The sequence below is a fragment of the Myotis davidii genome, unplaced genomic scaffold (assembly GCF_000327345.1).
Source record: "Myotis davidii unplaced genomic scaffold, ASM32734v1 scaffold478, whole genome shotgun sequence".
Classification (NCBI taxonomy): domain Eukaryota; kingdom Metazoa; phylum Chordata; class Mammalia; order Chiroptera; family Vespertilionidae; genus Myotis; species Myotis davidii.
Genome location: NW_006289570.1, coordinates 896,820 through 918,830, shown reverse-complemented (window position 1 = coordinate 918,830; position 22,011 = coordinate 896,820). Strand labels below are relative to the sequence as shown.

Here is a 22,011-nt window from a genome sequence, read left to right as displayed (position 1 = left end):
ACCCCTCCAGCAGAGGGGCCTGAGTGGGTCTCTTACCCAACTTGATGGCCTGACATTGGTCAGCATGCCCAGTGGGCCTTTATTTGGTCCAATCAGAGAGCAAGAGGCCATTGAGGAAGAGCCAGTTCCTGGCTCACTGTGTGTTTGTGTGTGTGTGTGTGTGTGTGTGTGTGTGTGTGTGTGTGTGTGTGTAGTGAGGACCCTCTGGGTTTCCAACACCCTTGCCTTGCTGGGTAGTTTCATATAAACTCACCTCTGCCTCTGGTTTCCATCTAACTGGGGGGGGCCGTTCTCCTCCAAGTCTAGTGTGTGCATCCATCCAACCAGCATGTATTGAGTGCTGGCTCTTTCCCAGGCTCCAGTAAGCACTTTATAGCATTGTCTCATTTCATCTTCACAAAAGTCCTGTGCTGTGTTATGGCCCTTGTCCCCATTTTACAGATGGCAAAATCAAGGCCCAGGCACTTGCCCAAGTTCACAGAGCTGGTAAGTGGGATTCAGAGGCTGGTCTGTCTTGCACCGGACTCCACACTCCTTACCATGTTCATTTTGGACCATGTTCCCTCCCCACGTGTGGTGATACATGTGCCTGGGTCTCTTGTTAAAGAAAAACCAGAGTTGGACAGTGACAAAAACCGATTTTATTCAGGACTATTGCAATGGGGGGAAAGAGGTCTTAGGACAGAACCAGCTCAACTCTGAATCCCGCAGGGGCGTGGGAAACCCAGTTAGATGTCAAGGCTGATCAGATGTGGAGGGTGGGGATTCTGGCGAAACCAAGTTGGCAGGATTCTTGCTAAAATTGGACAATGCAGAGACGCCTACGTGAAAAAGCTGAGAGGAGCATGAGTAGAGACTGCATAGGGAGAGAATCTTTGTCGTTCTTCATTCCCCATCTTGTCCTTTAAAAAGGCAGCTGTCTTAAGTAGAGCGTGATCGTTAAGAAACTGGGCTGTGGTGTCCGACTTGTCTAGACTCAGGTCCCAGCTCCACCACCCACTAGCTGAGTCCCTCAGTTTCCTCGCCTGCAGCATGGGGAGAATCATGGACCTTGAGCTGGGCACTAGGTGAGGTGATACGGGACAGCCTACACACGGTACAAACCCACACATGGTGGCCAGAGCTGGATTGCTAGACAGTGTCCCCAAACCAATGTCTTGGACGTCTGCTCTGTGAATATCTGGGCCCCGTGGAAGGAGCCAGGGATATAGAGGTGAAGAAGCTGTCTGCTTAGGCGGGTCTTGGAAGGCTGAGGGGTACTGAGCTGAGCTGAGCTGAGCTTGCGTGTGCATCTTCGTGTGTGTGGGCCAGTGGTTCTTAACCTGGGCAATGTCTAGAGACATTGTTATTGTCTCGACTGGTGGACAGGTTCTGGGAGGCAGAAGCCAGGGATGCTTCTAAACAACCTACAATGCCCTGGACAGCACCCCCACCCCCCACCCCCTGCCCCAACAAATCATCCAGCCCCCAGGGCTCCAAGGACTGAGAGGAACCGGAACCACACGAGCCTGCAGCATACTGCTTAGCCTGCCCCCTCTCCTCAGCTGCCTCCAAGCAAATAATCAGGCCTCCCCAGGTTTTAATAGAATCCAAGCAGCTGAGGCAAATGTAAAAACAAAACCCAGTGCAAATGTGTCTTTATGTAAACACCACAGGGGGTGGCGGCTGCTTGTGGAGAAAGTACCCGGTGGCTAGTACTTCTCAGAGCAAAAATAACCCCAATGTTCCTGCTCCCGGAACAGAGCAGGCGATGAGATGAGGGTCAGGTGGGAACCCAGGTGCTCATGGGAGCTGCCCCTGTCCAGAAAGAGCAGCTCCCCCTTCCCTCCAGGTGAGCATCCTAGGTCCTCAGATGAGAAGGAAGCATTCCTTTTGTCGGGGCTCAGCCAGCATAGCAAGAAAAAGCACAGTGGGTTTAAACAAAAATGTTTTACTATAATTTACCTATAGTAAAATCCGCCCATTGTAGTTTATAGTCCTACTAGTCTTAAGAGATGTATTTAGCCATGTAACCACCACCAGAATTGAGATCTGCAACAGTCCCATCAGCCTCAAAAATCCCTCTCTGCCCCCATCCTAGGCCCTGGCAACCACGAATCTGTGTCCCTTTGGCCTTGTCTAGCAAGTGGAATGACAGCCTTTTGAGTCTGGCTTCTTTCACTCAGCGTAATGGCTTTAGGATTCATCCATGCAGTTGTATATATCAGTAATGTATTCTTTTTATGGCTGCATAGTACTCCTCCTTTGTAGATGCAACACAATTGGTCCATTCACCCTTGACATTTTGGTGGTTTCCTTTGGGACAATTATCAAAAAAGAGGGGGAGGAGGTGGCTGCTACAAATATTTGCGTACGAGTTTTTGTGAGAGCAGGGGTTCTTATTTCTTTTCTAGGAGTAGGACTGCTGAGTTGTATGATAAGTGGATGTTTCACTTTCTAACAAACTGCCACACTACTTTCCTAAGTGGCTGTATACCTTTGGCATCCCCACCATTGGTGTCCAAGAGTTTCTGTCGCTCTGCATCCTCTCCAGCACTTGGTATGGTTGGGTTACATAGTTGAGCCATTCCAGCAGGTGTGCTGTGGTAGCTCGGTGTGGTTTTAATGGAGGTACAGGCTGTTGAGTTTTGTGGTCCTGGGGCTGCTATGTAGCAGGAGCTGGCAGGAGGCAGGCGAAGTCAGTGACCTCTGCAAGCAGCCACAGTTTATCCCCATTCTGCCACTCACTGGTCCCGTGGGGTTGGCATTTAAATCAAGGTCTGGTGGGCCTCAGGGGCTCGGCTCCCTTCTGGAGCATCATGTCCTGGTTCCTCCCGGCCTCCTGTAATCATTTCCACGAAGGCTGCTCTCATTCCCTACCCAGGGAGTTTTCAACGTCAGGTCCCTGGCCCAGCAGCAGCAGCTCACCCAGGAGCTTGTGAGAAATGCGCATTGTCAGGCTCCACCCCAGACCTGCTGAGTCAGAAACTCGTGGGCAGGGCCCAGCCACTTCCAGAGGCTTCCCACGCAGGCTCCAGTCTGAGAACTCCTACTGTGCACCCTCCCGGCGGATCATAGGGAAGCACGGAGTTGCCAGACTGCCTCCGGATCCAAAGGCCACCTCAGATCTCAGCTGGGACCCACAGCTTCAATCTCCAGTGGCTCCTGGCCAATGGCTTTCTCTGGCCTCGAATGTTTTCCTCTCTCTGATTCGGGAGACTTCAGGGACCGTCTTGCTGTGTGAGGAGCATGGGAAAGGCCCCCACTGTTGTCGGGTGGGGCTGGCATTTGCACTGGGGATTCCTTCAGGAACAGCGTGCTCCAGACACTCACCCAGGACTGGCTGGAAGGTGCGTGTCCCAAGCTGTGAGTGAGCTACGGAGATGAGGTAAACATGCAGCGTCAAGCCCCCAGCCCCCAGGAGCACATGTTCTCCTTGGGAAGATAAACTTCTACACAAAGAGATAGTGGTGTCACCAAAAAGCCCGTTGGAGCCACACAGCCCTGGGTTGAAATCTGGGCTCTGCCACTCAGGAGCTGTGTGACCTTGAGTGAGTCCTTGACCTCTCGGAGCCTCCGGTTTCTCACCTGTATAGTGGGGGGAGACTAGAACCCACCTTATGAAGTTATTTCTAGGTCTGGAAGCTCAAATGGAACTGTTATTGTCAGCACTTAACCCCAGTACAGACCCCCAAGACTTTAAAAGTTACAAAATAAGGTGATGATTTTCCTGATGGCAGGAGCCACATCTTCGTCAGAGGTGGATCCACAGCTTTGACACACAGTAGGGACTCAGTAAATGTCTGTTGAGTGACGAGATAAAAACCAGCTGCCTCCCAGGCTGGGTTTGAGGGAAGGATACTTGGCTCCTGTGGATCAGCGTGGAGGTCTTTTGAGGTGAGGAAAGAGAAATTTTGTCCAGAGACGATGCGTTTGTGAAGTTTGTGCAGGATAAACTCTCCCCATGGATGGATCCCCTGGTTTAGGCTTGGCAGGTGGCTGGCACTCAGTGAACGGGCTATTGAATGAAGGAATGAATGAATGAACAATGTGGAGGGCAGTAAGTAGGGGCCAGAAGAAATTTTGTAGTTTTTGTTTGTGTTTTATAAAAGAGAAACTGAGACACAGAGAGGGTAATCCACTTGCCCAGGCCACACAGTGATAGACAGAGCTTGAAATGTGGGGTGGGAAGAGGGAGAGACGTGAAAGACCAGGCTAGTGGCTCCATAGGTTGCTTTGCAAGGGGGCAGCGGATTCAAACCCATGAACCTTAGCGGTCATTTCGTGCACCCCTGCATTGTACTGGTCTTGCTGATGAGCCCCCCCCCTTCTCCACCATCTGATCATCCACTTGCTGTGACCCCCACCCAGTGCCCTGGGCAGGGAGGGGCCTGTGCAGGCTGAGAGGTGCTTCCCTGCCCCTGGCACCTGAGCTGCAGCCTCCCGCCCCCAGCCAGCTCCTGTCTCCCTCTCCCTCCTGGATAAGAAGACAGACTTCCTCCCTCCCACCCGGCGAGGTTTATTCCTGGGGCTGTGTGGGTGGATGTGTGTTTGTGGAGTGGGGGCAGGGGTTCCTCCAAATTTAAAGACACCGTGACAGCAAGGACTTATTAATGTTCGGGCTGGTGAGGCCGCCTTTGAGAAGAGTCACAAGTTATTTGAGAGAGAAGGTGCCACCTCTAGTTCTAACTTCTGCCTGGTCCCCTCCAATCCTCCCCCGCTCCACCACCCCACCTGGCTCTGTGGCTGTCAGCCCCTCTGGCTGGGGTAATAATAGTAAAGCACGCCCACTGCTGTCCGATGCCTGTGGCAGACCTTGAGAAGTGGCCCATTTTACAGGTCGGGAAAGTCGAGGCTCCGAGAGGGGACATGCCCTCCTGAGGTCTTGAGTCATGAAGTGACAGTGCTGAACCAGGACTCGGATGGCTCCAGCACATTCCAGAACCCACATGTCTTCGGCCAGGCCATGGCTGCTTGTGTCGACTCAAACATGAATTTAATAAGCGCCGTGATAGTGCTGCAGCAGGAGGCGATGCCAGGGTAGATGGCTCACGACAGGGATTTGCGGCCTTTCTTTAGGGGTCCCTCTTCGGGGGGAAGTGATCTGGGCTCAGGGAAGGGCTGCCAGCCACCTACGGGGAAGGCCAGCGGATTGGCTGACCTGTGGCTTGGGCCTCCTTCACCAAACCCCAGGACAAGGGGCCCTGTCACTTCACCCGTTTATGCCCCCTCGTGCCCCCTGTCCCTTCCAGCAAATCAGGCCCCCCACCCCCAGAATTTGGATGGTTCATTGGCACCTTCTCCCAAGGGTTCCTCCTTTTCAAGTATATAATTGCCCTTTCATTTTTAAAAAACAGACTTTCCTTTTTAGAGCAGTTTTAGGTTCACAGGAAAAGTGAGCAGAAAGTACAGAGATTTCCCATAGACCCCTTGCCCCCAACCGCACGCAGACTCCCCCACTATCAACACCGCCCCCCCATCAGAGGGTCCACTTGTTATAGTGGATGAACCTACACTGACACATCATTATCACCCAAAGTCCAGACTTCACATCAGCGTTCACCCTTGGTCTTGTACATTCTGTGAGTATCCACCAGCATAGTTTCACACAGTTGTTTCCCTGCCCTAAAATCCCCCTGTGTGCCCCCACTTGTCCCTCTCTCCCCCCAACCCCTGGCAACCACTGATCTTTTTACTGTCTCCCTAGTCTTGCCTTTTCCAGAATGTCATTCTGTTGGAATCAGACCACACGCAGCCTTTTCCGATGGGCTTCTTTCACGTAGCAATATGCATTTCGGGCTCCTCCGTGTCTTCTGGTGGCGTGATAGCTCATTTCTTTTCATGACGAATAATATTTCCATGGCTGCCCACAGTTTATTTATCCACTCACCTACTAAAGGACATCTCGTTGCTTCCTGGTTTGGGCGATAGTGAATAAAGCTGCTCTAGACATCTGCACACAGGTTTTCGTGTGGACATAAACGTTTGACTGTCTGAAGTAAATACCGAGGAGAGTGGATGTTGTCATGGTAAGAGGATGTTTAGTTTTGCATGGCTGCCCTTTTACATAGCTAACTCATATGGAGTCCTTGCTGTATACCCAGCACTGTGGGAAGAAAGGTACCCAGGTTTTCGGGTTCCGTGCTCCTGTGACCCTGGAAGGCTCTCCACGAGCCAGGAACCCAAGGCTTCCTCGGCGTCTCTGGCTGGGTCTGTCCTCTGCCCCTTTGCTTTCTACATCTTCTCTTTGCAGAGTAACGTTTGCTCTTCCTTTGAACTCGTGCTGAGAGCTCCTCAGGCTGCAGGTCCTTAGTCCAGATGACCTGCAGAGATCGAATGTCTCAAATCTCAACTCCGCATTCCGGAAGGCAAGAATCGGTTGACTAGTTTCATAGCTGAGCCCACCTGTGGTCCACCAGCAATGCCAAGGGGCAGGGTTGTGTGGCACAAAGATGGCCACTGGGACCTACCCCGCTGCACAGGGAGTGGGGGTCACTCACTACAGAGACCTTCCCCCCTAAGTGTATCTTCCGCACATACCTTGGGTGGTCTCTAATCATCACAATTCATGACTCTTACCTTTTCTTGAGATGAAGCCTGGGCAAGTGGTATTGTCATGAGAAAGAAGGAGATAGTCTGTTGGCCGGAGTTGGGGCAGAGAATGGCTGTCTATGGAGAAACTCTTAGGTCAGGCTTAGCAGAGTGAAGGCTCTGTAACCAGACTGCCTGGGTTTGAACTCTGCTCTACCATTCCTAGCTGTGTGACCTTGCACTGGTGACTTAACCTTTCTGAACCTCAGTTTTCTCATCTGTAAAGTGGGGCTAACAAATGAGACATTTCCTATAGGATGGTTGTAAGAATTAAGTAAGTTAATTTCTAGGACAGTGCCTGACACAGAGTAGGTGCTCAATAAATACTAGCACATATAGTATCACTGTGTTAATGTATTTTAAAGATGTGAGCTCATTCAAGCTCCCTACCTCCCTCCTGAGGCAGAGTGGATTGGTCTGTTTTGCAGGTGAGGAAACTGAATCTCAGAGAGGCCACCTGCGGAAGATCTCACAGCCACCCTGTGGCCGAGGCAGGTTCAGATCAGGAGTGTCTAACACTGGATCTGCCACTTCATGTGTTTCTTCCTGGCAGTCACTTCCACTCTCTCTGGCCCAGCCTGGGTCCCCGCAGCAAGTGACAGTGGCCATAAAGTTTGAGCAAGAGGCACTGGAGTCATTACCCAGGGAAACAAAATTTTAATATTTATTTATAATGGGCACCATATGCTCCCTCTGATTTTTTTATTTAATTACATCACGGCAGATGGCTGGGTGTTAAAGGCCATTTAGCTAATGGCACTTTGCCTTCTCATTTATTTTCCCGAGTTTTGGAAGGATGAACGGAAATGAATATAGACGGCGTGCACACACACACACACACACACACACACACGTGGAATATCTTGGACATGGCAATCCCACTGTTTTGACCCTAGAAGTAAGTCTGTCTGTACAGAAACGCCCTTTGCAGCTTTGCAAAGACTGGCCCCAAACTGGCAAAACAACACAACAGGGTGTCCACACACCATGTCAAGGTGCCAAATTCTTCCCAGGGTTAGTTGGGTTAATAAAATTCTGGATTCCTTATGAGTGTGAGGGAAAGCCACAAGATGGACATTCATAATGGTATTTCTCAGACTATTTGATCACTTCTTCCACTTGCCAAGTGGCTGGTCCAGGAGCTAGAAGGAGGAGAGGGACTTTGATTAAAGGAGTTGGGCGGGGGGGTCCATCTACCTAGAGAAGTGTCTGAGGGACAGCCTTCCACATCTACAAGCTCAGGAAGGGTCCTTCCCTTATGGCTGGGATTCAGCTGAGGGATGTAACTGAGAGATGCAGTGGGTACGGGAGGGCCGGCTGTCCTGGTGGTCCACGGGGTGTGTGCCATGGCATCATGACATTGAGGCTTAGACAGTTCTGCCCTCGAATCCATGCTCCACTTCTGTCAGGCTGTGTGCTTGAACAAGTTACATAATCTCCATGAGCCTTAGATTCCTCATCTGTAAAATGGGTATAAGTGTGCCTACATCTCATCATTGCTGAGAGGCCCTGTGTTGCTTCTCAGGAATCAGGACAAAAGGAGGCGAATCATAGCATACTTGTTTATAAGGGAGGGACACTGGAAACATTTTACCTATCTAATGATAAGGAAAAGGTTGAACAAGTCTTGGTATATTCCAAGTAATCGGTATCATTGATAAGTCATTTATTTAGGAGGCAAAGAGTGCAGTGGCTCCTTCCCTACCCTGAGTGGGGAAGAAACTCATAAGGCGTGTGCTGTCAAGTCAGCTACCACAGAGAGTGATCGAGGCTGAGCCCCTCTGGGGAGCTTCAGGATAAACACAGCCTCAGAGTTAGTGCAGCAGAGACCTGGGGAATGTGTACCCCAACATCTATCAGTCACTGACTGAGGCTGCCTTCGTATGGCATTTGGAAGTTACCTCTATGGGCGGGCCACATCCAGCATCTGTACCGATCTACCAGCTGGCCAAAATGAGAAGGACTGATAGCATTAAGTGTTGACATGGGTTTGGAGCAACAGGAATGCTCACACGCTACTGAAAGTAGTTGTCACTACAGCTGCTTTGCAAAACAAGTCGGCACTTCTCAGGATGGTCGTAAGATGCTCACAGTAGGACCTAGCAACTGCACTCCTAGGCAATTGCATTCTTAGTTTCCTGCAGCTAGTGAGGGGATTCCATTCTGCCCAAGCCATATGAGCTGAGACTTGATGGTGGAGAACCTCCGTGAAGGAAAATGGGGTCATTACACCAGGAAAAGGGGCACAAAACCACACATATTCTCTAAAAATTACTATAATGAAAGGTAACACTTAGGTGCCACTTGCATATATTAACTCGTTTCGTCCTCACACCAACCCTATGAGATAAGTACTATTATTTCCCCATTCTATGGATGGGGAAACTGAAGACACGGAGAGATGACTAGCTACCTCACTGGGGGTTCTCGTGAGCCATTAAATGGCTCAGTGGGAATAAGATGCTCAGCACAGTGCCTGGCACATAGTAAATGCTCAACAAATACCAGCGATTTCTGATTTTTTTTATCATTAGACCAAGACTAAAATTTCACCTCTGCCCGGGGCTCCCAGTATCTTGGACATCCCCAGCTGCCTTTCCTACCTAGACCTGTGAAGAAATCACAAATCCACTCTCTCAGGACCTATCTTGGCCCAGCTTGGATGACCAGGGGGTCAGCTGGTCCCCAATCCTGTGCCGTTAAGTAGAGTCCAGGGGGCTGTGGAGGGAGGGCTGGACCACTGCCCAGCCTCACGGGCTTCCAGCCAGATCCGCCTGCCCCGGAATCTGGAAGGAGCAGCACTGTGGCCCTTTCAGGGGAGGGAGGGCGAGGCCGGCCGCACCTTCTGTGTTCCCTTCCCGCAGGGCAGCTCTGCCCGCCAGTCATTTTCTTGGCAGCTTAACCCCAGAGGTTCACTGCGGTGCTAAAAATAGGCTGTGTTTAGACATTCGGAGCTCCGCCTGGAAACACGGGCTGCAGTAACCAAATGCCACCATTCCCACCGAGGGGGCCCTGGGCGGCGGCCCTGTAGGAACTCCCGCTAGCCCTGGGAGGGGAGCAGGGTAGGCGTCATCTGCCACGCTCGACAGACGGGGAAACTGAGGCTCAGAGGGGTCTCATGTAAAACAAAGAGGCACGAAGCAATGGTTGCCAGCTCTTAGCAAGCACACACTCCGTCCAGCCTGAGGGAGCCTCTCATTGAATCCTCCCCAAACCCCAGGAGGGAGAGTCTACGGTCAAACCCCACTTAATGGAGAGAAAGCTGCAGCTCAGAGGTGGTGACACCTGCCCTGGCCTCATAGCTGTGCTGACCAGGGAGGATGCTAATGCGGTCGTAGTTTCCCACTTGCAGTGAACAAGTGGAGACTGTGAGACGGAGGGGCTTGTGGAAGGCCAGCCGAGCCCCCACCCGAGGCTGTGGACGCGCAACCTATGGATCAGGGAGGACCTTCACACCTGCTCACAGGCTGCCAGGAGGGACAAGGTTGTAAGAATGTGTTTGTAAAACCTTTAAGTAGTGTCCAGCATACAGTAGGCGCTCAACAAGTGGCAGCTAGCTTCATTTCCCCATGATCTTTGGGGTAGAATTTCTGTCTGAGAAAGAGAGAGAGAGGTGCTTGTGTGGGGAGGAAATGATGGATGGATATGAGAGGCAGAGAAGACTTTGGGGTTCCCTTGGGGAGGTGAGACTGCGGCTCAGCAGGGACCCTGAAACCCTGGCCCAGCCAGAGCTGAGTAATGCAGGATGTCACCTCCACAGAGCCTGAATGGACAGTGCTCCGAGGCGGTCACTGGGTGCTCTGACACCTGGCGTGGAGCCGTCGATGTAGCTCAAGCCCTGGTGGGGAGGCTGGTCCCTGATTCTTTGCATTCATCTCCCCCACTGGTGTTTCCTGGGGACCCACCGCACCACATGCTGGGGCTAACGCAGTGAGAGGTCAGACATGGTCCTACCTCGTGGAGCTCAGATCCAGTTTGCTCTCCCTCCCGACTCGCCCCTGCCTCCCAACACTGGCAGGGTGGTATGGGAGGCTCAGTTAGCACCCCCTTCCCAGGAGGAGCCCCCTCCTCAGTCCCTTCCTGGGAGGGCCTGTTCACTCCCCACCCCATCAAAGCCTCCCTGACAGTTCCCAATGAGCTCATCATCCTCTTAAAACCTACTTGGCACCCACTTAGAGAAAAGATGTGCTGAAATAGAAAAGAATGAGAAGGGAACAACAGTAAAGGAGTAGGCCCAGAAATACCCTCAGAGAGAGAAAAGGCCAGGGAGAACACAGCAGCCCAAATCTTTGCGACACCTGCTTGGCAAATGGCTTCAGAGGCTGCTCACGTGTGCCCATGAGAGGAGTGAGGGCGGGGCCCTTTTCTTGAGCACCTACTATGTGCCAGACACTCTACCTGCAATTTTTTTAAATATATTTTTATTTCCGTGAGGAAGGGAGCGGGAGAGAGAGATAGAAACATCAATGATGAGAGAGAATCATTGATCGGCCGCCTCCTGCACGCCTTCTACTGGGGATCAGGCCCACAACCTGGGCATGTGCCCTTTCCTGGAATAGAACCCGGGACCCTTCAGTCCGCAGGCCGATGCTCTGTCCACTGAGCCAAACCAGCTAGGACCTCTTCCTGCAATTTTTAATTCAATCCTTCCAGCAATGTATCTGTGTGATGTCAAGATTCTTATGTTTACTTCACAGATGAGGCACCTCAGTGGGTGCAAAGAGGTGTCTTGCCCCCATGGGAGAGGCAGGATTTGAACCCGGGTTGGCCTGCCTCCAGGGTCCATGCTCTTGCCTGAAAGCCTCTGGAGGGTTGGCGACCCCTGTCCATCCCATGAGGGCTGCTGGCCTTTTCTCATCCTGGCCCAGCTGCGAAAACATCTGGCATGTTCTTGCACATGGAACACCAGGAGGCACCATCCACTGCCAGGAAGCTTCCAAGTGACAGTGTGATCACAAAACTCCCGTGATCCCCCCGTGCGATGTTAGAGCCCAGCCCAGCTCCTGAGCTTGGCATCCCAGATCCCCACGGTCCGGCCCCTGCCCACTGCTTACCTGCGTTCCCACCATGCCCGAAGCTTCTTCCCCTCCAGAACCCCCCCTCCTTCATCTGTGCAGTTCCTCCTCCCTGGGGTGTCCTTCTTGAGAGACCTGCCTGCTCAAAGACCCTTATTTTTTAAACCCTTACTTTTCTGGGCTCTCACAATCCAAGGACTCCTCACCCCCTGGTCCTCAAACCCCCTAACATTGTAAAGCCAAATCTGAGTGCCTATGTACAAGCATTCTTTTCTGTGTGTATGTCTGTAATTTTCATCAGGTTCTCAAAGGGATACAAGACCAGTCTAGACACAAGGTGAGGAATACAGCCTGTGAAATCCACTGTCCCTGGGTTCGCACCCCAGCTGCCGCTTACCAAGTGTGTGGCCCTGGACAAGTTACTTAACCTCTCTGAGCTCATTTCTCTCCTCTGTAAAATCAATACAGATCTCCCTCATAGAATGGTTATGAGGATGAAATCAGAGTATTATGTGTTTAGAGCAATGTCTGGCACACAGTAAGTGCTCAACAAACATGAGTTATTCATATTAATTGCTGTTCTATATCTTATACTTACATCTACTACAGGATTTATCACTGCCTATCTGTACAGTGATTTGGTGTAGTGATTATTTAAATTGCTGTTTCCCAGGGGAGGTTCTGAATTATCTGATAGCAGAGACTCTGAATTATTTATTTCTGCATCCCAAGCACACACAGATAGGCAAGAAACATGTGTTTTAAAATGAATGGAAGAATGGGTAGCTGAGTGGATAGGTGGAGAGTTAGATGAATGTGCTGTTACAGTTCAGATGGGTGGATGGATGGATTAATGGTGGGTGGATGGAGGTGTAGGTAGATTGATGGTTGGATTAAGGAATGGATGATGGATGGGTTGATAGATTGTGACTTGATGGATGGATGGGTATGTGGACTGATGGATGGATTAAAGGATGATGGAGCGATGGATGAATCTATGGGTGAACAGATAGTTTGACCCCACCAGAGCATGGATTGGGGGCTGTTTTGTTCACTGATCACAATAGTAACTGGTGCATAGTAGGTGCTCAGTACTTAGTTCCTGGGTGAATGGAAAGGTATTTGGGGGATTGGCCATCTCTACCTTGAACCACAGTTAATTAAATTCCCGTGCTACTGTCTGGATTAGGAGGGACTGTTACCATTCAGATGGCCCAGTGGCTGACAGTTGAATCCATGCTTTCACCAAGATTGTGATGAGGCCCCCTGCTGGTGTTAGAATGAAACAACACCAGCCAAGCTGAGTTTTCTTTTCTCTTTTCTAATTTACGTTCTATTTTTCTCCTGGTGATGATCCTGAAGGTTTACTCTTAAAGCAGTGGTTCTCAAACCTTTGTGCTCATCACCATCACCTGAGGGCACCTTGTTACACCTTAGGTTTTCCCTTCTCTTGGTTGGAGAAGTCAGGCATCTTTATCCAGGCTTCTAGGTGACTCTGAATCCGATGCTTCTCAGACCACACTCTGAGGGACCCTGTCCAAAGGGTGAGCCCCTGCTGGTCACTGGGAGGCAGTGCAGATGGGCTGCTGCTTCAGGGACCGTCTCCAAATTCCCAAGTGACATCCAGACCACGTGGGGAAAGGACACAGTCAAAAAAGGCAGTGGATAAGAGCTGTGGTTTTAAATTTGGACGATCCTGAGTTCAAATCCCAATGCCACCACTCACCAAGTCTGTGGCCTCAGTTTCCTCAGATGTAAAATGGGGAAATAGTGACCTCCCATAGGACCATGGGGAAGACTAAATGAGATAATACACAGAGGGCTTGGCACAAAGCAGGGTAAATTTTAGTGAATGAATATGTTGCTAAATAAACCTTTTTTTCCCCTTTTCTTCATTGTATAAAGGAGAGGGACCATGGACTTGATCTCTCCCACTAGAATGTGAGCCTTTCTCATTCACAGCTTTATCTCCAGCACCAAGGACAGTGTCTGCTACATATAGTAGCTGCTCACTAAACTTTTATTTTAAAAAAATGGCTCTGGCTGGTGGGCTCAGTTGGTCGTGCGTCATCCCATGCACCGAAAGGTTGCTGTTCCCTGGTCGGGGTGCACACAGGAGACAACCGATCCAGAGGCAACCGATCGATGATTGAAAATGTTTGAGAGCCTTCGAGCTCCGGCCTCTGTGTGGAAGCTTCTCATGCCTGTGCCTGTGCTGCATTGCAGGTGGCAGCCCTGAGCCCTGATGCTTGACCGGATGGAAGCCCGCCAGCTTCTGTTTCCACGAGTGGACACACAGAGCGTGGTCCCCACCTGGGAAAGAAGCCGGAAACAGCCTCAGTGAAACAATCCAGCCCCGACCGGCCAGAGCAGCTGAGAAAGGCGAGGAGGGCACTCTGGCTGCTGCTGACCCGCGAATCCTCCTCCACTTGCTCCTCTCATAGCTCTTTGGGGCTCCCTGAGGCCAAGAACAAGATGTAGGAAAATGGGACCAACTCCTGGGTGTCCTGAGCCTCAAAACTCCTCTTGTGGCCCAAAGACGCTCACCTTGACCTTGGGTGGGCTGGTCAGCCACGTGCTAGACGCCCTCCAGCTCTGATCCTGGCAGTTGCCTTCGCAGAAGGAAGAAGACTGAAGGCTCCCAGGGGTCCCAACCCTAAGGGGAGCTGGGGAAAGGAAGCCCCCTCCATCCCTGCCCTGTGGCCCCTCCAGCCAAGCCCCAGCCAGCCAGTCCGGAATGATCCCGCTATGGCCAAGCTCTGGTTCAAGTTCCAGCGGTACTTCCGCCGAAAACCTGTGCGTTTCTTTACCTTCCTGGTGCTCTACCTGACGGCTGGGAGCCTCGTCTTCCTTCACGCTGGCTTTGTGGGCCAGCCGGCCGTCTCCCAGAACCAGGCCAGCCCTGCCGCCAGGGCCCCGGCCGAGGGCGCCGAGCTGCCCTTCCTCGGAGACTGGCATCTGGGCAGAGGCTTCAGGGACGCGGGGGAAACCTTGAGCCTCGCCCACAGATACGGACATGGACCCTGGTTCAAGGGCAAAGATGGGAATGAGAGAGCCAAGCTGGGCGACTACGGAGGTGGAGCCTGGAGCCGAGCCCTCAAGGGGAGGGCTGTCCGAGAGAAGGAGGAGGAGCGAGGTAAGAGGAGTGAGCACCTGGGCATGGAGGGGGCTGAGATGCTGGGGGAGGGGGGACTTCAACATACGGATTTTAGGGGAGGACACAACACCTCTGTTTCTATTCCCACTTTTCAGGCAGGAGAACAGTGTCTCTGGGAGCTTGAGTAATAAATAGCACAAGGCCACTGCTGTGGCAGGATCTGAACCCAGAGCCGGTTGACCTCAAAACCGTTCTTTTCGTATGTACGGTCTCCTGTTTGTGAATCTACCCACAGACAGTGAATAAAAGGAATGCAAATTAGTCACGGTTAGCTCCCCTTTTAACAAATCACCTTTATTGAAGAGAGCAACATTTCTTGGAGAAGAAGATTAACTGAAGCAAAAGACAAAAGGGAAAGGAAAGGAAAAAAACACCACGGGGAGGGCGTTTTCCCCAAGCTCAGCCCTTGCTGGTCTCTGGGCTTGAGACAAATAGCCCAGCTGGGGCGACTTTGCCATCTCAGCGATATGTGCACAGCGGTGGAGACGAGCTGATAGATGGTGTGGCCTCAGCCATTCATCCACCCTCAAGTGGCCTGTGACGTGGACTGTCTTAGACCCCTGGCCTCCCCTTCTTGTCTGAGGGATTCTGCCGCCTGGGCAGGATTTGAAGGCGGGGCTCTGGAGAAATGGCTGAAGTGGGTTGGAGGCACCCACATGTATCTGGAGGCTAGGCGGAGGGAGAACTCGGACAGGGACCACGTTGTGTTTGTCACCGCCTGCACTGAAGTGTCGGTGGGGAAGGCATCCCCAGCCCTGGCCCAGGACGGGGAGGAAACCGCCTCCATATCCATACTTTGGCCAGGAGAGCTCAGCCACTCAGCAGGTCGCAGTGTGGAATATGCCCGTGGGCCGTGTGTCTTTTTATCCCTCCTATTGACAGATGAGGGAACAGAGCATCATCTGTCCGTGCAATAAGTCTCTTTTTTATAAATATAGTTTTATTGATTTCAGAGAGAAAGGGAGAGGGAGAGAGAGATAGAAACATCAGTGATGAGAGAGAATCATCGATCGGCTGCCTCCTGCACGCCCCACACTGGGGATTGAGCCCACAACCTGAGCATGTGCCCTGACTGGGAATCAAACCGTGACCTCCTAGTTCATAGGTCAGTGCTGAACCACTGAGCCACGCCAGCCAGCCATGCAACAAGTCTTTACATGGGGCATCTCATCCTGATGCCTGGCCTAGGGGAGGGAGAAGGAGGGGGTGCAGCAGCATTTAAAAGCCCAGGTTTGGGGGCACATGACCTACAGTTGAATCCCAGCTCTTCTCCCAAGGAACCACCCTTCCCCATTCTCCCTCCATGAAGGGCCCCCTGGTGAGGATGGAGATGCCCTTCTGTCAAGCTGGGACTTGGTGTGGTGCACGGAACAAAAGGAGTAGACAGGCCTGGCACGGATTTGCTCTAGACCCTCAGAGCTGCACAGACCCAAGCCACTTAGCTTGAGAACCAGCGTATCAGTCTTGAATCAGCTTAAGCTAAAGAGGAAAATGTACTGGGACTTGTCCCCAGCTATGGAAGGGGCTGGATTTTTAAATGAATGGTTTCTTACTCTCTTCTCTGCTGTGTCTGCCTGAGCTTGGTTCTTCAACACAGAGTGACTTTGGTACCAGGGATGGTGGCTGTTGGTAGCTCTGGTCTTAGAGAATGCCAACGTCATATCCCAAGGGAAACCGATTCCCCCCCCACACACACACACACACACACACCCAGCTTTAATTTATAAAAATCGAACGAATGGGTCATGTGCCCTTCCCCAGAGCAATCCATCACTGGCTGGTGGGAGAGACAATACTGACTGGCCCTGCCAAGGTGAGTGTCTCCCCGCGGTCACAGGGCATGATCCCATCTGTGGCAGGAGGGACAGACGTTGTTGAACAAGCACAGTGACGAGACGTGGGCTCCCCTGGAGCTGTCACCGTGTGACACGCCTGCTCCAGGGAGGCGATGTTTCTCTTAAAAGATGAGCTGTTCTTAGTCGGCCAGATCACCTCTGTCTCTCTCAAGAAATTCAAGGTGATGGAGGTCGAGGCGTGTCTCCTGCGGGGCCGACAAATCCTGCACTTAGCAGAGCGGTGTTGAGGGGCACCATGCAGCGAGCCGGCTCCCTCTGCTAGACCCTGCTCTGCAGCAGGAGTGAGGGGGCGAGAAGCCCGCAGTTTAGACAGACAGCAGCCAGCCAGGGAGAGTGAGCAAGCGGCATGTGGTATTGGCCTCGGTCATCCCTATGGGGGCCGTGTAATTCCAGGGCTGGCTGGATCCTGCGTCCAATTTCCAGCTACTTCCTTCCAAGTGGAGTGGAGGAAAGAGCACTGGTTTGGGATCCCATGGAACCTTTGTTCTGATCCCAGTTAGCCGCAGCGTTCAGGCAGGCCATTCCACCTTTCTGGGCCTCTGATCAGTCTAAGAAGAGTGTGAGTGCCCCGGGCCAGTGTGGCTTAGGTGATTGGGTGTCATCCCCTGCACTAAGAGGTCACCAGTTCAATTCCTCGTCAGGGCACATGTCCGGGTTGTGGGCTCAATCCCCAGTGGGGGGCAGTTAATCAATGTTGCATCGATGTTGCTCTTACACTGACGTTTCTATCTCTCTGTCTCTCTAAAATCAACAAAAACATTAAAAAAGAGAGAGAGAGAAGAGTGTGAGCATGCCAGCACTTCCCCCTTCACGTGGGTCATCGCAAAGCTCCCCAGAGTTAAGAAGCAGCAAGATGGGCCAGAGTGTATGGGTCCAATCCTCGGTTCAGATGCGCAAGCTGTGGTTCCTTGGGCAAGTGACTTAACCTCTCTGGGCCTTGGTTTCCTCTTCTGTGTAGACTGAGGATATTAGTACTTATCTCATAGGATCATTGTAAAAATTCGATGTGTAAAGCACCTGGCAAATTCTATGTCCAAATCAATAGTAATAATTGTCAGAACATATGGGAAGGGACTTTATAAATGGTAAGTGTGATCTTCGTAGGTCAGAATTGCTATTTACCACGAAGTACAGGGAGGTGTTTACTACCTTTAAGAAAATGAAGTACCTAGTAGATGGTCGTTGGACATAATTTAAAATTTCCCTTCGGATGGAAGCGTTCACCTTGGCCCACAGTGGAGGCAACCTGTAAAGTTCACAGCAGCACTGTGACTGGCCAGTGTCTTATCCCCTCCCCTTAACGTCGGGCCTGCTGTATGCAACACACTACGGTAGAAACATCGACACAAGTCATCCCCTTTTAACCTCGCTGGGTTGGTATTCTCATCCCCACTATGAAGAAAACTAGGCTAAGAGAGGTTAACTGGCCCAATCTTCCCCCCACCCCTCCCCAGGCCAGGGCTAGAAAGTGACCAGGGCTAGAGGAAGGCCTTGACCTTGAGTCCCGTGTTCGTTCTAAGGGAAATATCGTAAGGCCTCTTGTAGAAATAATGACATGCTGTCGAGGGTCAGGCTCTTCAGAGCTGTCTCAGTGTGGGCCTCATTGCTTGGTGCTATGGAGTGGCCTTGGCTTGGATTCCCGCGGGCCCACTCGTCACCAGTGGAGCTCAGGGTTGACCTTAATTCTGGCCACAGAGGAGTCCCCTCCTCGTCTCTGCTGGCCTCCAGGGCCCCCAGCCTTTCCCCTTTGACTCCACTGCCCTTAGGGACCACGTTCTACCAATGCCCATGACTGTCAGTTTCTCCTGCCTGCTTTTCTGCTCAGAGGAAGGAACTGGTACCAAAAAGTCCATGAGGCCACACAGCCAAGGCACCTGCTCACTCCTGTCACCCTTTCAGCCTTGACCCCAGCCCTGTCTGACTTTTCTCCTCTTCCCAAAGCCAAGTACATCGGCTGCTACCTGGACGACACCCAGAGTCGGGCCCTGCGAGGCGTGTCCTTTTTTGACTACAAAAAGATGACCGTCTTCCGTTGCCAGGACAACTGTGCAGAACGGTAGGGCCCCGACGTCCCAGGCTCCATTCATTTTGGACCCCTTCCTTCTCAGGTTCCTGCCTGTGGTGTTCTTTTCCATGGGAGCATGTGATGGAGGGTGAGCATGTGGCCACAAAGAAAGGGTTTTGTAAGGCTGTGGATGCATAAGTGTGTGTGTGTGTGAAGCATGCCTTGTGCCGGAGGTGTATACAGGTGGCTGTGTGTGTGTGTGTGTGTGTGTGTAGCATGCCTTGTGCCGGAGGTGTATACAGGTGGTAGTCAATATGGCCATGGTATGTGTATGTGGATAGGTGAATGGGGGTATAAGACACCAGGCAGGGATGAAGGCAGGTGGGTGGTCCCTAGGGGTCCTGGCCCCCAGTGCCCTCCCATCCCCAGGTCTCCTCGCTGGGTGAGTCTCCCTGTCCCTGGGGTCTCCATGGCGGCAGCTGCCCTGGCCTGACCGCAGCCTTCCCCAGGGGTTACCTGTATGCCGGGCTGGAGTTCGGGGCCGAGTGCTACTGCGGCCACAAGATCCAGGCGACAAACGTGAGCGAGGCCGAGTGCGACATGGAGTGCAAGGGCGAGCGAGGCAGCCTATGCGGCGGCGCCAACCGCCTCTCCGTCTACCGGCTGCAGCTGGCCCAGGAGTCGGCCCGCAGGTGTACGTGAGTTGGACCCTGCCCCTCTCTGCGGCTCCTTCCTTGGCCCTGGCCCTCGCCTGCCTACCTGCACGTCTACCCCGCACCTTCGATGGCTCCCATCACTCCCATGCTATTGGCTGCTCTCCAAGGCTGCCACAGTCCTGCCCAGACTCACCTCCCACCGATCCCAGGCAGAGCCCTTTGCTTCAGCTGCTTGGCTTGTTTCCACCCTCCGCCCCTTCTCTCCCACCCTGAGTTGCCTGCTGGACCACTTGCCCCCATCTTCCTCCTTCATCCGAGCTAGAGCCTGAGCTGAGCCTGTCCTTCCTGAGTTTCTGAAAGCAGATTGCCTCTAACGATGATAACAATGACAATGACAGTGGCAAACAATGCACCCTCCGCTAAGTCCTTATATGGAATAGTACAGCTAATTCTCACACTCATGCTTCAAATAGGCACTATGAGTCACCTACTCCCATTTTACAGATGAGGAAACTGAGGCTCAGTGTCACATAAACAGAGAATTGAAACCAACTGCAGAGCCTGTGTCTTTAATGCTCCCGTGGAGAGAGTTCATTCCTCGCTTGTCAGTGCTTCAGTCTTGTTGGAAAAGTTCTCAGTTTCCAACCTGAGGAAGGGAGGAAGGGGGACGAATGGAGAGGATGGGAGCCGGGCTTCTGCTATGGACACCATCCCACTGTCCCCTCTGTGGATGTTTAAAAGCAATTAATATCTGAACGTCAAAATCTGCCCTGTTCCGGGCACCGTGCTAAGCCCACGGCAGGACCCAACTCATTTACCTTCCCTACAACCTTTCTGGGCAGGGATGTTACCATTGAGAATTTTACAGTGAGGAAAGCGAGGTTTAATGAATTTAAGTAAACTTGCCCAAGGCCATGCAGTCTAATTAAAGGTGACCTTCAGACCTGTAAAAAGAGCTAATGGCCTTGACAAAAGATGGAGGGCTGAGGATGGTCCTGTTTACCCTGGAGCCAGCGCTGCCCAAACTTGACAGTGCAGTTGAAGCCTATGGGGATCTTATTAAAACACACATTCTGATTCAGCAGGTCCGGGTGGGATACTGCGTTTTTAAGGAGCTCCCAAGTGATGCTAGGCTGCTGGTCCAGGGACCGCACTTTAATAAGCAATAAGGCCTTAGGCCCCAGTGGAGCCGATAAGGCCCGCCTGGAATGCAGGCTTGCCCACACAGAACTTCACGCCTGTCTGCACGCACAGAGAGGTCTCTTCCATGTGAATGCCATTGTTTATAAAAATTCATCCATGGTTTGCTCGATAATGTATTCTGTTTTATAAACTCCATGTTTTTGAAGCCCGGTTCAAGCTTTGCTCTGCAGTAGTATCGAGTGAGCCTGCTGCCAGTTTGCAAAGGGGCCGGTTTCTGCAAATGGATGCCCCACCTGCCTCCCTGTGGGTCTGCAGGCCTGGCTGGCAGAGGGCGCAGGTGGCGTATGAAAAATCCAGGCTGGAGAATGTTCACACAGCCAGTTCCTGGTTTGGCCATTCATGTAATGAGGTTTTAATTTGATGGTAGATTTATCATCCCCATCACTGAATCCTTGTGCCAATATTTATGTTGTTTTGATGGTGGCTTTCACCATCTGAAGAGATGGCCTTTGTGTCATGGTATTTAGAAGGAAAGATGCTGCCACTCAAACAACCAGTGGATGGGATGAGCCAGGTAACAGGATGGGGCTGTGAGTGTCATTATCGGCCAGATGTCCTTTTGGTTAATGTTCAACTTGGACATTCACACTCTCTCTCTCTCTCTCTCTCTCTCTCTCTCTCTCTCTCTCTCTCGCACACACACACACACACACACACACACACACACACACACACTTCTGAGATCACCTATTATAATAACATGCTCACTGATCCTCTGGGACTTTTTAATAAGCTGAAATATAAGTCTCAACACCTGAAGACCACTAAGCAAGGATGTGTTTTGCCCTTGGAACAGTAGGAGGGCGGGATGATTGCTTGCGAGCAGCCCCTACAGTGTCTAGTGGAGAGACAGGCCCAAGGCCACTGGGGAGGGGTATGTGCCAGGGGAGCAACATTGGAGCTGAATCTTCCTCAAAGGGGATTTCCAGGTGAAAGAGAGAGCCTTGTGTTCTAGCCACGAGCAATAGTCCAGGCTCAGCAGAGTTCAGGTGTTGGGTGCCGTGTGGGAAGCACCTTCCTTTCTGATGTCCCATTTTACAGTTTTGGAAACTGAGGCCCAGAGAGCAGAAGTGGCTCAATGGAACCTCCTTCGGGAAGGCTCCCTGAGGAGGGCTGTTTGATTAGGGCCTCGAAAAACACCACATGGGGTTTGAAAAACACCACATGGGGTTCCACATGAGTGAGAAGAGGGAGATATCCAGACTCAAGGCGCATTGCCAAGAGGTGGGAGAAAAATCTAGGCAAAGGGAATAGAGCGAGCGAAGCCTGGAGAACGGGAGGCTCCAGGTCACCAGCACATGACACTCGCTGGTATTCCATCCGTCACAGAAACGACCTGGTGCCTCCAGGAGGCAGGGAGGACGGACACAGATCCCGTTTGTAGCATCACCCGTTGGTATCAGCACTGTGTCGTGACTGTGTCTCCCCGAACAGTGGCACAGAACTCTTGAGGACTGTGCGGACTCAAAGGGGGCTTGTTACCTTCCAGGCACCGCTGGGGCGGGTGGGGGACATCCACCTTCCGTAGGGAGGTGCTGGGAGGCTCCCA

General features: G+C 52.0%; 1 protein-coding gene across 3 annotated transcripts in view; it reads left to right on the top strand.

The window, feature by feature from the left end:
- Positions 1 to 22,011, top strand: part of WSCD2 (WSC domain containing 2) — a 75,966-nt gene that overhangs the window by 29,795 nt on the left and 24,160 nt on the right. For 2 of the 3 annotated variants that reach the window (XM_006762036.2, XM_015562856.1), the window contains exons 2-4: positions 13,812 to 14,721; positions 18,540 to 18,654; positions 19,113 to 19,297. In XM_006762036.2, the coding sequence (XP_006762099.1) occupies positions 14,334 to 14,721; positions 18,540 to 18,654; positions 19,113 to 19,297 (688 nt within the window). In that variant the 5' untranslated portion in view covers positions 13,812 to 14,333. Of the gene's footprint in view, positions 1 to 13,028; positions 13,040 to 13,811; positions 14,722 to 18,539; positions 18,655 to 19,112; positions 19,298 to 22,011 lie in introns of those variants that run through there. The other variant, XM_015562857.1, reaches the window with a different exon arrangement.